The following is a 13197-nucleotide window of genomic DNA, read 5'->3' on the forward strand; positions in this document are numbered from 1 at the left end:
CAGTTAGTTATAGAAATCGTTTTGCTATAAGTTATAACTAGAAACGTTTAAGTAAAACAAGCTGTTATTTTCTAATATAATATAGTATAGCAAAAGCTAAAAAAACATAAAACAAATAAACTATTTGTAGAAAATCAAAATCAATTTTTCGCAGTTCATATTTGGTAAAGTATTTTGTGATTCTTTAGGAAAAAAAAACTGAGTACAAAAAAATTACACAGTAATAAGTATTGTTCTCTTTATAAAAGAACAGTAATAGACTACAGTAATAAGTAAAAACAGTGAATGGATAAATTTGAAAAATTTTAAACTTTTTATTAAACTTTGAAAAATATAAAAATTAATACATAAAAGTTTACACATCCATAAATAAAAGTAGTGAGTGTATAAAATATAAAAGTGTTTATTTTTATATTTTTATTCAACAACTTTACGCAGTTCTTACTTGAAAAAGTTTTTTTTCCGCATAAAAAAATAAACATAAAAGTTTACACGCTAAAACAGCGAATAGAAAAAACACTATTTCTTTCCCTTCCCCTTTTTCTTCTTGCCTTTGCCCTTATTTTTGTTTTTCTTCGCGGCCTTCTTGGTCGCCTCCGCTTTGAACACCTTCTTCAGTTTGAAAGCTCGGAAGTGTGCTTGTATGAGTGTTGCAGCCTGGTATAAATATTTAACCAAAATAGTATTAGCGTAAATTTGCATTGAGTATAATTAAAAATAATATAAGATCTATACCTGAAAGAAATACTTAAAATCTTATATTAAGTATATGTATGGGCTTGTATTATAAGTTAAAGCCTGGTATTAATATTTGTTGAATAAATAGTAAACTAATGTTTGTTTTACTTTATTTACAATAAGTGGTTCTCAGAAGTTATAATTTAGTAGCTTATAGATTTTTTAATACACAAGTTAATATATATCTGTATCTTTAAAATAGTTATACTGCTTTACAAATAACAGCATACTCATAGGAAAATAGTATATTAATACTTAAAGTGCTAGATTGAAAATTGTGGAATTGTTTTTAAGTTATGAACCATAAATTTATGAAAATACTTATATGTTTTTGTTTTTGCTGTAAATTAAGCAGTTATTTTAATTTCAAAATAAAGTCTATCAAACTCATATTTATTACTAGATGTATCTTTGCAAATATTGTATATAGTAGTTTTCAAACTTTACAAGATAAAGTTTCAAATCATGTTTGTAGGTTTATGTTATTCTAAAAAATTCACTTCTATTTAAACATTTTACAAATGTGAGAAATAATAAACTCATATGTAGACAGCATTAAAATAAAAGCAAGCGATTCTTAGAATTTTAAAGAGCTGTTGATAACAAAAAAAAAGTGCACACTTGAAAATGATTATCTTTGTATTAGCAATTTATTTGTTTTTTAAGTTTACTCTTAAAAGGTACAATAAAGCTAGGTAGAAGTTAAAAAAAATAGAGTTTAAAAAATTGATAGACTAATTTTTTTTCTATTTTATAAAAAAAATTGCCACAGTAAAAGTTGATGTGCACTCTTCGTACAGTAGTTGTGTGTTTAGGTCAGAAAACCAGTTTAAAATTATATTTATCAACATTTTTCACACCAAGTTTATTAACAAAGTAATTCAACTAGGGGTAACAAAGGAGAAAATTACATATTGATTGAAAACTATTCATTTATCGTTTAGAGCTAAAAATAAAACCAAAACTTTTAAACTTGTTTTTTTAGAGTTATTTTGTATTAATGATAAAATACACTATTTGGTAACTATAAAAACTAAATTAAATTAGAAATAAAAACAAAAAGAGTTGCATATTATAAACAACTAATCAGATCATAGGTTTTAAATAATTCTTTTATTACGATAAATTTTTTAATTAAAAAAATATTGTAGTTTTTTTTTAAGCTTGCTTTTGCAGCGGATATATTAAAACTAAGCTTTTAAAAATTGTTAATACAAGAAAATTAAAGGCAATTTTCAAACGATTTTTTTTGTATATTAAAATAGTTATGCTTTCTAATATTCAAATTAGTATAACAAAAAACTTTATAAACAAAGCAACTTTGAATAATTAAACTCCAATCTAACTCTTCAAAGTTATAAGCTTTTATTATTCAAACAGCTCTTAGATTAATCAAGTTGTTCTTAACTTTATTGGTTAAAATATACTTACTAGTTTATGACCAATCACCAATATAAATTATATTAAAATTTAAAAAGAAATTACACTTATCTGCAACTATAAGAAGCAACCTCAATTTTACGGTTATCAGGATTTTACTAACAGTGGTTTTCTTAACTACTGATTATTTTTATGATTTATTCAATATAATATAAACAAATACTAACCTCAATTTTAGCCCTCTTATCCGTTTCCTGCTTATCTTTTTCTTCTTTCTTCAATCTTCTTTCCTCTAATATCTTGTCGTGCTCTTCGCTCAACACTTTGAACTTTTCCTCCAACTCACTTGTAATTAAATTTGTTTAATTATTTTAAAGAATATATTTTAATATCAAACAAAAAACTTTTTCAGAATTTTTAAACTTGAGTAACTGAGTAATTTTATATAAACTTTTGAATTTTTCCTCCAACTCACTTTTAATTAAATTTGTTTAATTATTTTAAAGAACATATTTAAATATGAAACAAAAAAACTTTTTCAGAATTTTTATGCTTGAGTAACTGAGTAATTTTGTATAAACTTTTGAACTTTTCCTCCAACTCACTTTTAATTAAATTTGTTTAGTTATTTTAAAGAATAAATTTGAATATCAAACAAAAAAACTTTTTCAGAATTTTTATACTTGAGTAACTGGGGAATTTTGTATAAACTTTTGAATTTTTCCTCCAACTCACTTTTAATTAAATTTGTTTAGTTATTTTTCGAAAATTTAAAGTAAATACATCTTTGCATAGCTCCTGTTTCAATTGTTGTACTTTTTGTTAATTTAAGACTCGAGTGTTTTAAGCAATACTCATAATTTTAAAAAAAATTCAGTTCACTCATTTTATTTTATAGTTTTTTAAATAACAAGATTTTTGTTTATTAAAGTATTGCTTTAAATAAGCATAAAAATGCTTAGCTAAATATAACTGGTTTTTTTAAAGGGGTGAAAAAGTAAATGGGTGATAATTTAGTGATGAGGCAGTATTTGATAAACTGGGGTAATTATTTATATAAATCTGCTAAGTAGGCGTTTGTGAAGATGAGTTTGGGAAACCTTTAAGTAAACAACAAAAACTTCTTTAAAAAGTTATACTTTATATTTCTAGAATAAGCATTTTAATATGAAATTCTTAGGTACTTTGTATAAAAATATACTTTTTTTAACACCAACTTTCTATTCAGTACAGATATTAAGACTATTTTTATTTGGTATTTAAAATAAACATGTTATTACAATACATACTTTTATTTTCTTTATTATGCACAATATTAACATATTCATATCTAAACTACCATAATATGCAATTAAAATATAAAATTGATATTATATTTCCCTCAGTATACACAATGTGTATGTCTTCACATTACATTAAATGAAATAAACAAAACACAAGCTTTAGTCTATTTTTCCTTTAGTATAAATAATATCAATGTCCTTATATTAAATTAATATAACAAACAACTTAGAAACGAACTTTAATTTATTCTTTTCTTAAGTATAAACAATATCAATGTCCTTATACTAAATTAATATAACAAACAACTTAAATACGAACTTTAATTTTTTCTTTTCTTCAGCATAAACAATATCAATGTCCTTATATTAAATTGATATAATAAACAACTTAAATACGAACTTTAATTTTTTCTTTTCTTCAGTATGAACAATATCAATATCCTTATATTAAATTAATATAGTAAACAACTTAAATACGAACTTTAATTTTTTCTTTTCTTCAGTATAAACAATATCAATGTCCTTATATTAAATTAATATAACAAACAACTTAAATACGAACTTTAATTTTTTCTTTTCTTCAGTATAAACGACGTCAATATCCTTATATTAAATTAATATAGTAAACAACTTAAATACGAACTTTAATTTTTTCTTTTCTTCAGTATAAACAATATCAATATCCTTATATTAAATTAATATAGTAAACAACTTAAATACGAACTTTAATTTTTTCTTTTCTTCAGTATAAACGACGTCAATATCCTTATATTAAATTAATATAGTAAACAACTTAAATACGAACTTTAATTTTTTCTTTTCTTCAGTATAAACAATATCAATATCCTTATATTAAATAAATATAGTAAACAACTTAAATACGAACTTTAATTTTTTCTTTTCTTCAGTATAAACAATATCAATGTCCCTATATTAAATTAATATAACAAACAACTTAAAAACGAACTTTAATTTTTTCTTTTCTTCAGTATAAACAATATCAATGTCCTTATATTAAATTGTTATAACAAACAACTTAATTACAAACTTTAATTTTTTCTTTTCTTCAGTATAAAAAACATCAATGTCCTTATATTAAATTAATATAGCAAACAACTTTATTACAAACTTTAATTTTTTCTTTTCTTCAGTATAAAAAAATATCAATGTCCTTATATTAAATTAATATAGCAAACAACTTAACTACAAACTTTAATTTTCTTTTCTTCAGTATAAACAATATCAATGTCCTTATATTAAATTAATATAACAAACAACTTAAATACAAACTTTAATTTTTTCTTTTCTTCAGTATAAACAATATCAATGTCCTTATATTAAATTGTTATAACAAACAACTTAAATACAAACTTTAATTTTTTCTTTTCTTCAGTATAAACAATATCAATGTCCTTATATTAAATTAATATAACAAACAACTTAATTACAAACTTTAATTTTTTCTTTTCTTCAGTATGAAAAAATATCAGTGTCCTTATATTAAATTAATATAACAAACAACTTAATTACAAACTTTAATTTTTTCTTTTCTTCAGTATAAACAATATCAATGTCCTTATATTAAATTAATATAACAAACAACTTAAATACAAACTTTAATTTTTTCTTTTCTTCAGTATAAACAATATCAATGTCCTTATATTAAATTAGTATAACAAACAACTTAAATACGAACTTTAATTTTTTTTTTTCTTCAGTATAAAAAACATCAATGTCCTTATATTAAATTAATATAGCAAACAACTTAATTACAAACTTTAATTTTTTCTTTTCTTCAGTATAAACAATATCAATGTCCTTATATTAAATTAATATAACAAACAACTTAAATACGAACTTTAATTTTTTTTTCTTCAGTATAAACAATATCAATGTCCTTATATTAAATTAATATAACAAACAACTTAAATACAAACTTTAATTTTTTCTTTTCTTCAGTAAAAACAATATCAATGTCCTTATATTAAATTAGTATAACAAACAACTTAAATACGAACTTTAATTTTTTTTTTCTTCAGTATAAAAAACATCAATGTCCTTATATTAAATTAATATAGCAAACAACTTAATTACAAACTTTAATTTTTTCTTTTCTTCAGTATAAACAATATCAATGTCCTTATATTAAATTAATATAACAAACAACTTAAATACGAACTTTAATTTTTTCTTTTCTTCAGTATAAACGACGTCAATATCTTCGTACTCATCTTGTTTTTCGTTCATTTCCAAATCGTACTTTGCAATCCAGTTCTCGACTTCTGTTTCTATTTTGTACTTTTTCTGCAAAAAATTTTTAAAACTTAACCTAAACGAGCAACTACAGACTTTGTTGTCTTTTTTCAAGTTTGATAAACTTCAAGATTTTTGAGCTAAAAGTTATACTGATAATTTGAATTTGTTATAAACTATATAAAATTAAACATTTTCAGAAAAAAAGTTGCACTAATTTTAGATATGTATGTTTTCAAATAGAAATGGGTGTTGGTTGGAAAATGAAAATTATTCTATGTTTATCCATAAACCATTTATCCATTATGTATATAATATTTTACTTTTTTTTATTTGACTTTAGTTTTCATACAGATACTACTATAAACTGTCAAAGCTTATGTTCAAAAGATAAGTTTAAATACTTTTATAATTGTTGTTTCTTTTTGTTTTATTTATTACTTATTGACCTAGCGTAGTCTGAAAACTATAAAACTTTTTATTTTTAATGTTACAACTTTTATTCGTGCACTTATTTCAACTATCATTTATATAGACACTATTTATTTAAATGAGCCAGACTTTTTTCAAAGTCCCTTTTTGTTGAACTATTTTTGTTGTATACCATTATACTTATTTTCTTATGATATATTTTTATATAAATGTTACTTTTTACTTGAACATGTTTCTTCAGAGTCTCTATATTTATAATAAATTTTAATTTATATTTTTATTTCAGTTATAATACCATTATATAAACAACACTTATTAAAAAAAATTCAAATGTATACTTATTTCAGTTAAAATATGTTTACTTAAAAAACACATATTAAAACTTTTTCAAACTACACTCATTTCAGTCAAAATATTCTTATATAAACAACACTTATTTAATTTTTTTCAAATATGTCCTTAATTCAGTTATCTTTTTACTTTATTTAGATACCACTAATTAACCTGATGTAGTCTTTAAACTATAATGTTTTATTTATTGTTAGACTTTTTCAAATGTATAGTAATTTCAGCTATAATAATTTTATATAGCGACAGTTATTAAACTTTTTTCAAATATGTCGTTAATTCAGTTATAATATTCTTATATGGACAACATTGATTAGACTTTTTTCAAATGTGTACTTAATTCACTTATAATATTTTTATATAAACAACACTTTTTAGACTTTTTTAAAATGTGTACTTAATTCATTCATAATATTCTCATATTAACAACACTTTTTAGACTTTTTTCAAATGTGTACTTATATCAGTTATAACATTTTATATAAACAACACTTTTTAGACTTTTTTCAAATGTGTACTTATTTCAGTTATAATATTTTTATATAAACAACACGTTTTAGACTTTTTTCAAATGTGTACTTATTTCAGTTATAATATTTTTATATAAACAACACTTTTTAGACTTTTTTCAAATGTGTACTTATATCAGTTATAACATTTTATATAAACAACACTTTTTAGACTTTTTTCAAATGTGTACTTATTTCATTTATAATATTTTTGTATAACAACACTACTCAGAATTTTTTTAAATGTATACTTATTTCATTTATAATATCTTTATATAAACAACACTTTTAACAATTTTTTTCAAATGTGTACTTAATTCAGTTATATATAATATTCTTATACAAACAACACTTTTTATACTTTTTTCAAATGTGTACTTAATTCACTTATAATATTTTAATATAAACAACACTTTTTAGACTTTTTTCAAATGTCTACTTACTTCAGTTATAACATTTTTATATAAACAACACTTTTTAAAACTTTTTCAAATATGTACTTAATTCAGTTATAATATTCTTATACAAACAACACTTTTTAGACTTTTTTAAAATGTGTACTTAATTCAGTTATAATATTCTTATATAAAAAACACTTTTTTTAATTTTTTCAAATGAAATATTTTATTTTTCTACCTAGATACTACTGACTGACCTGACGCAGTTTCTTCTCAGACTCTCTGTGCTGGGCGAGCATCTTCTCGTAGACGCTAGATGCCAACTGGAGGTCGTGCTTCAACCCTTCCACCTTGACTCCTGAGTCTTTCAGGTCCGATTCCTGAACAAATGTTTGAAAAATAATAAAATCTAGTTGATAATGTACTATATGTTATAGGGACACGTTCAAAATCCACCCGGTCAAATTCGAGAACCGCTTACCGATCGAGGGTAAGGGTTAGGGGTAACACTGATAATGAAAAAATAAATAAATAAATAAAAATATAAAATAAAGTGTTAAATAAAGAAAATGTAAAAAAAAATCGGGTGGATTTTGATCGGGTGAATTTTGAACGCGGGTGGATTTGATAGTATACCATATTATATACTACATATTATATATACTAAATATTATAATAGTTTTAACAACTCCACCTTAACTTATTTAAGTCTTTTAAATATGACTCCTGTATAAATACAGTACAATAAAAACTTTGGTACAAATAAATTTAATACTTATAACAATTATAACAGTTTCGATTCATCAACTTTTACACTTGAATCTTTCAAAACTAATTCCTTAGTTAGAATTTTTTTAAATGATTATTAATAAAACTAATACTTTCAATACTTTAAATATTCAATCCCCGACCATATCACCTGGAGTTATGTAATGTAACATAATTGTTCATTATTATATCTTATTAGTTATTACTGGTGGGTTCGACTTGATTTTTTTATTATTTGGTAGTTTTTTTATCTATTAAATACTTAAACCAAACTTTTCATTTTTACCTTTCCTCTTAGAACAAGTGTAACTTGAAAAATAAAATTATTGTTTGCTGTTTAAACAAACTTTTAGTATTCCGCTCAGACTCTTAGCATAGCTTATTTTAACAAAACCATTTTTTTTTTTTAAATATTCACTTTTATTTTTCCTTCTCAATTAAATTTAACAAATAACTTTTTTTATTCTAGCATCATGGCTTAATTTTTAAAATCTACCTTTTTATTTTTACTTTCTCTTCTTATTTTATACTGTAATATCACTACTTATCATTAAAACTACTTACAAATAAACTAAATTGTTTGTTTTAATTAACTTTATATTTTTCGCTCTTCTTCTTACTATTTCTCTTTCCTTATACTACAACATTATCATGTATTATTATTACCTTATTTACTTTACTTTTTTCGCTTTACCTGTAAGAAAGTTCAATTTAAAGTTTTTGATTTAACAATTTTTTCCCCTCTGGGTATCAGTTAAATTTAATAAAAATTAAATCAAATATTTGACAAAAACAACTTTTTTTGCCTTTCCTATTAATGTTCTTCTTATTCTATAGTTTAACCTTAACGCAATAATTTTTTATTTTAGGTATTTATTTAAAAAGTCAAACTTTTATTTTTCTATTTCTTTATCAACATTAGCCAACTTTAATATTTAATTTTCTTTTTTCGCTTTCTCTCTTAGTTTTCTTCATACTTTTTAATGTAGCATTATTACTAATTATCATCACTATTTATTAATTTAACAAACTTTTCTTTTTTCGCTTTCCCTCTTAGTATTTTTCATATTTTTTAATGTAGCATTATTAATAGCTGTTATTATTATTTATTAATTTAACAAACTTTTCTTTTTTCGCTATTCGTCTTAGTGTTCTTCATACTTTTTTAATGTAGCATTATAATTATTTTCATTAATATTTATCATAATTGTTTATCATTTTAACAAACTTTTCTTTTTTCGCTTTCCCTCTTAGCATTTTTCATATTTTTTAATGTAGCATTATTATTAGCTGTTATTATTATTTATTAATTTAACAAACTTTTCTTTTTTGCTTTCTCTCTTAGCATTTTTCATATTTTTTAATGTAGCATTATTACTTATTATTTTAACAAACTTTTCTTTTTTCGCTTTCCCTCTTAGTAACCTTCATACTTTTTTAATGTAGCATTATAATTATTTTCATTATTATTTATTATTATTATTTATCATTTTAACAAACCTTTCTTTTCTCGCTTTCTCTCTTAGTGTTCTTCATACTTTTTTAATGTAGCATTATTATTATTTTCATTATTATTTATTATAATTGTTTATTATTTTAACAAACTTTTTTTTTCGCTTACCTCTTAGCATTTTTCACATTTTTTAATGTAGCATTATTATTAGTTGTTATTATTATTTATCATTCTAACAAACTTTTCTTTTTTCGCTTTCCCTCTTAGTATTATTATTAGTTATTGTTTATTAATTTAACAAACCTTTCTTTTTTCGCTTTCTCTCTTAGTGTTCTTCATGCTCTCCGTGGTGAATTGCTCAATCTGGTGAAGATCGTTCTTCAACTTCCTGATGCTCTCCTGTTTCTTGCTCAACTCTTCATCTTTCGTCTGTTGAACGAACTTGATAAAAAAAATTGTTAAATATGAACAAGTTGATTACTACTAAATAAGTAAATGATTTATGATAAGTTAATGAATAAAAATCGATTTCTCTTGAAGCTCCTCATTTTTTGGACGTGAAAACAAAAAGAAAATAGCAGTTTTAATGTATTTATTTATATATATTTTCCTGCTTCTGGTTAACTTCCTTACCTTTAGACTGTAAAATAAATCAACCAGTGGCGTCGCGTGGTATTTTTTTTAGGTGGTGCAGAATTAAAAAAAATATCAATTATTTTAATAAAAATATGTTTTTACTGTCAAGTTTGAAAACAACTGAACTTTTGTTACACCTGAAGATAAGCTTTGCTTTTAAGGGCATAGGGGGGATGAAACAATTTGATCTTATTTTATGTAGTTTTTACTAAGCTACAAGATCCTTTTCACAGATTTTAAAAATTCAGTATATGTTTTAAGATATAGCCGGTCAAAGTCAAAGGCAACAAAAGGTTCATAATGGGAGGCACAAACTAAAACAGTGTTTAAAAAAATGTTTTACCCCCCCCCCCTTTATGCCCTTAACATCTACTTTAGAATTCTTTTACTGAAATTACTTTATACAGTTTTAGTTTAACTACAAGTCATCTTTTATCAATATAAAAAATTCTTAAAATTTCTGAGATATGGTATTTCACAGTCAGAGGTACAAATGAATTCTTATTTTTATAATATAAACTCTAACAACAAATAAATCAAATCACTAAAATCATATCTTTTTTTTATAAGTTGGCCTCAAAATCTTTAGATGTTTCTTTGATAAAACAAAAAAAATTGCTAAATTAGATATTTAAAACACCAAAAAAAAAAAAGTTATAACAAAAGTTTTTTTTTTGTACATATAAAAATATATATTGATACTTAAAAATTGAAAACTTCTCTTCAACAAAAGTATAAAGTTTTAAAAAATTGGGTGAAAAAGTTTAATTAAAAATTGTTTTAAAAATGATGGAGAATATAAGTTTTCAGTAAAATTGTATTTTTTGCTGTTTTGGTTTGCTCCTTGTATAATAAACCATTGTACTCTCTGGCTTTGACTGGTTGTAACTAAAAGTTTAATTGGAAATTTCAAGTTAATTAAAGAGTAACTATTAGCTTTCTGAAAAAGTTAAAATAAGAACAACATGTAAAAAAGTGCCTATACACCCTCCCCCCTTACTCCTCACTAATTTGCACATTTTTTTTTACAAACATTAACATTTTTATTAACTTTTTTTCTAATTTTAATCTTTTTTGTTGGAGGTTTAAAATTCAATAGTTTTTTAAGGGTATCTTTTCTTTATTTAATATTTATTTGTTTTTCATTTTGATGACAGTATTTTTCTCAGGAGCTCAACTTTTTTAAGTTTAGTTTTGAGGCTGTTGAACTTTTCAAGAATTTTAAAGATAATTTATAAATATGTAACCATTATATAAGTAAAAGTTTGGTTAGTTAGTTTTCATGTGGCCATAGGGGTAAAACACTTATTTTTTAATTTTAAATAATCTGTTATTTTCAGAGTAAAAATTAAAACTGCTTTAGTCAGCCTGAATATTTTTATAATTTGGTCTGTTTTAATTTATCTTGGGTCATCTTGAGTTTTTAACATTTCTAAGTTATCCTGATTATGAGGCAAGGCAACCATGTTTCAACAATTTTATCTAAAATTTTTGCTTTGTTTATGAAAAATTTAAACCAAAAGTTATATAAAGTAGAGGTAGACTAAATTTTCCTAAGATGTTAAACTACTTTAAGTAATCAAAGTTTCTAAATTAAGGCTATTTACTTTATTTAAATATGTGATTGTTTCTATAATACTATTTTTTATTTAAAATAAATCTAAAATATTTTTCTGTAAGAGTGAACTAGAAGTTTATAATAAACTTCTTAATTCTTTTTTTCAGAACTTGAATTTCATTATTTATTTTATTAACTTTATGATAACAATAATCAGTTATAGTTAAGTTTATGTATGCAGATTATAATAAAAAATCAAATTTCTAAGACTTTGGTGATTTAGGGTTTTTATCTTTTTTTTCAAAATATGCAATTTATGACAAATCTTTTAATAGAAGTGATCTGTTAAATTTAAAAAAATCATGTGGGTACATAAACTCAAGTTTAATCCTTTGCAGTAGCTTGCTTTGTTTTTATTTTATGTTTACAATAGCTTGTAGATGATACTTAAGCAAGTCCTGTTTTAGGGAATTTTCAACTTAGCTTACTTACCGCAAGATATTGATTTTGCGGTAATTCTTGAAGAAATTTTGCTATTTTGAGTTCATTTGCGGCAGTTAGCTAAGAGTTTGCGGCAGTGAAGTGGGCAAAATGGTCGTTTTCAAAATTGAAGTTTTAAAAGAGATTTCGTTCAAAAAAATAACGAAAACGTTATAGATACTTATTTTATTTCTTAGAAAATTCCAAGGTGGTGCAGTTGCGGCAGTGCAACACCCCACGCGACGCCCCTGAAATCAACTATAAAAATGTATATGAGTATTCATTGTTTTGTTTTTCATATAAAAAAAATTAGTTGGAAAGATGTGAAAAACAAATCATGAGTAAAAAAAAAATCTATCTACTTTGCAAATCCTAATCTTTAGATAGAAATAAAACTAACAACTTAAAGCAATGTTTTGTAACAAAGCTACATATACAAAGTACATAAGAATTTTTGGAATTTAAGTTGTTGAAAATCTAAAAAGGTTAAACATGTCAATGATAAAAGATCTGAACGAAACAAATCCATTGGAGTTTTGTAGGTTTATTTAAAAAACTCTTTACATTTAGTACGAAAAGATAAAAGTACAAAACTTTCTGTGAGATAAAATAGTGAAAAGTTAGCCAAAACTAAATGATAAAACTTATAAATACATTTGTTTTCCAGAAAAAATCTATCAATGACATTAAAATAAAAATCAGAAACTTGTAAGTTACAAGAATCTTTTTCTTCTGAATTAAAATTAAGAGCTACATGAATCTATAGTCTGATTTTTTCTAACATTCAATTTAAGTAATGTCACTTTTTTATACTAAAGTTAATTAGTGCAAGCAAAACCATTTACCGTTAAATTCCATAACATCACACATGAAATTTTTGATAACTTTTTATTTAACAACAGCTTTGCTCAGCATTAACACTTAATATTCAGCCAATGTGTGCAAGTTTTACACGTTAGAT

At 23.0% G+C, this 13197-nt stretch overlaps 1 protein-coding gene across 1 annotated transcript in view; it reads right to left on the reverse strand.

Annotated features, from left to right (window-relative positions):
- Positions 1–468: 468 nt before the first annotated feature.
- The window catches only part of LOC145836993 (dynein regulatory complex subunit 10-like), a 28704-nt gene continuing 15975 nt past the window's right edge, over positions 469–13197 (reverse strand). The window contains exons 8-12 of the mRNA XM_082944760.1: positions 9866–9991; positions 7599–7721; positions 5581–5705; positions 2346–2463; positions 469–657 (exon numbers count right to left, since the gene is read on the reverse strand). Of these exons, the coding sequence (XP_082800886.1) occupies positions 520–657; positions 2346–2463; positions 5581–5705; positions 7599–7721; positions 9866–9991 (630 nt within the window). The 3' untranslated portion in view covers positions 469–519. The remainder of the gene's footprint in view (positions 658–2345; positions 2464–5580; positions 5706–7598; positions 7722–9865; positions 9992–13197) is intronic.

Source organism: Thalia democratica, chromosome 5 (genome assembly GCF_965202585.1).
Source record: "Thalia democratica chromosome 5, ktThaDemo2.hap1.1, whole genome shotgun sequence".
Taxonomy (NCBI): Eukaryota; Metazoa; Chordata; class Thaliacea; order Salpida; family Salpidae; genus Thalia; species Thalia democratica.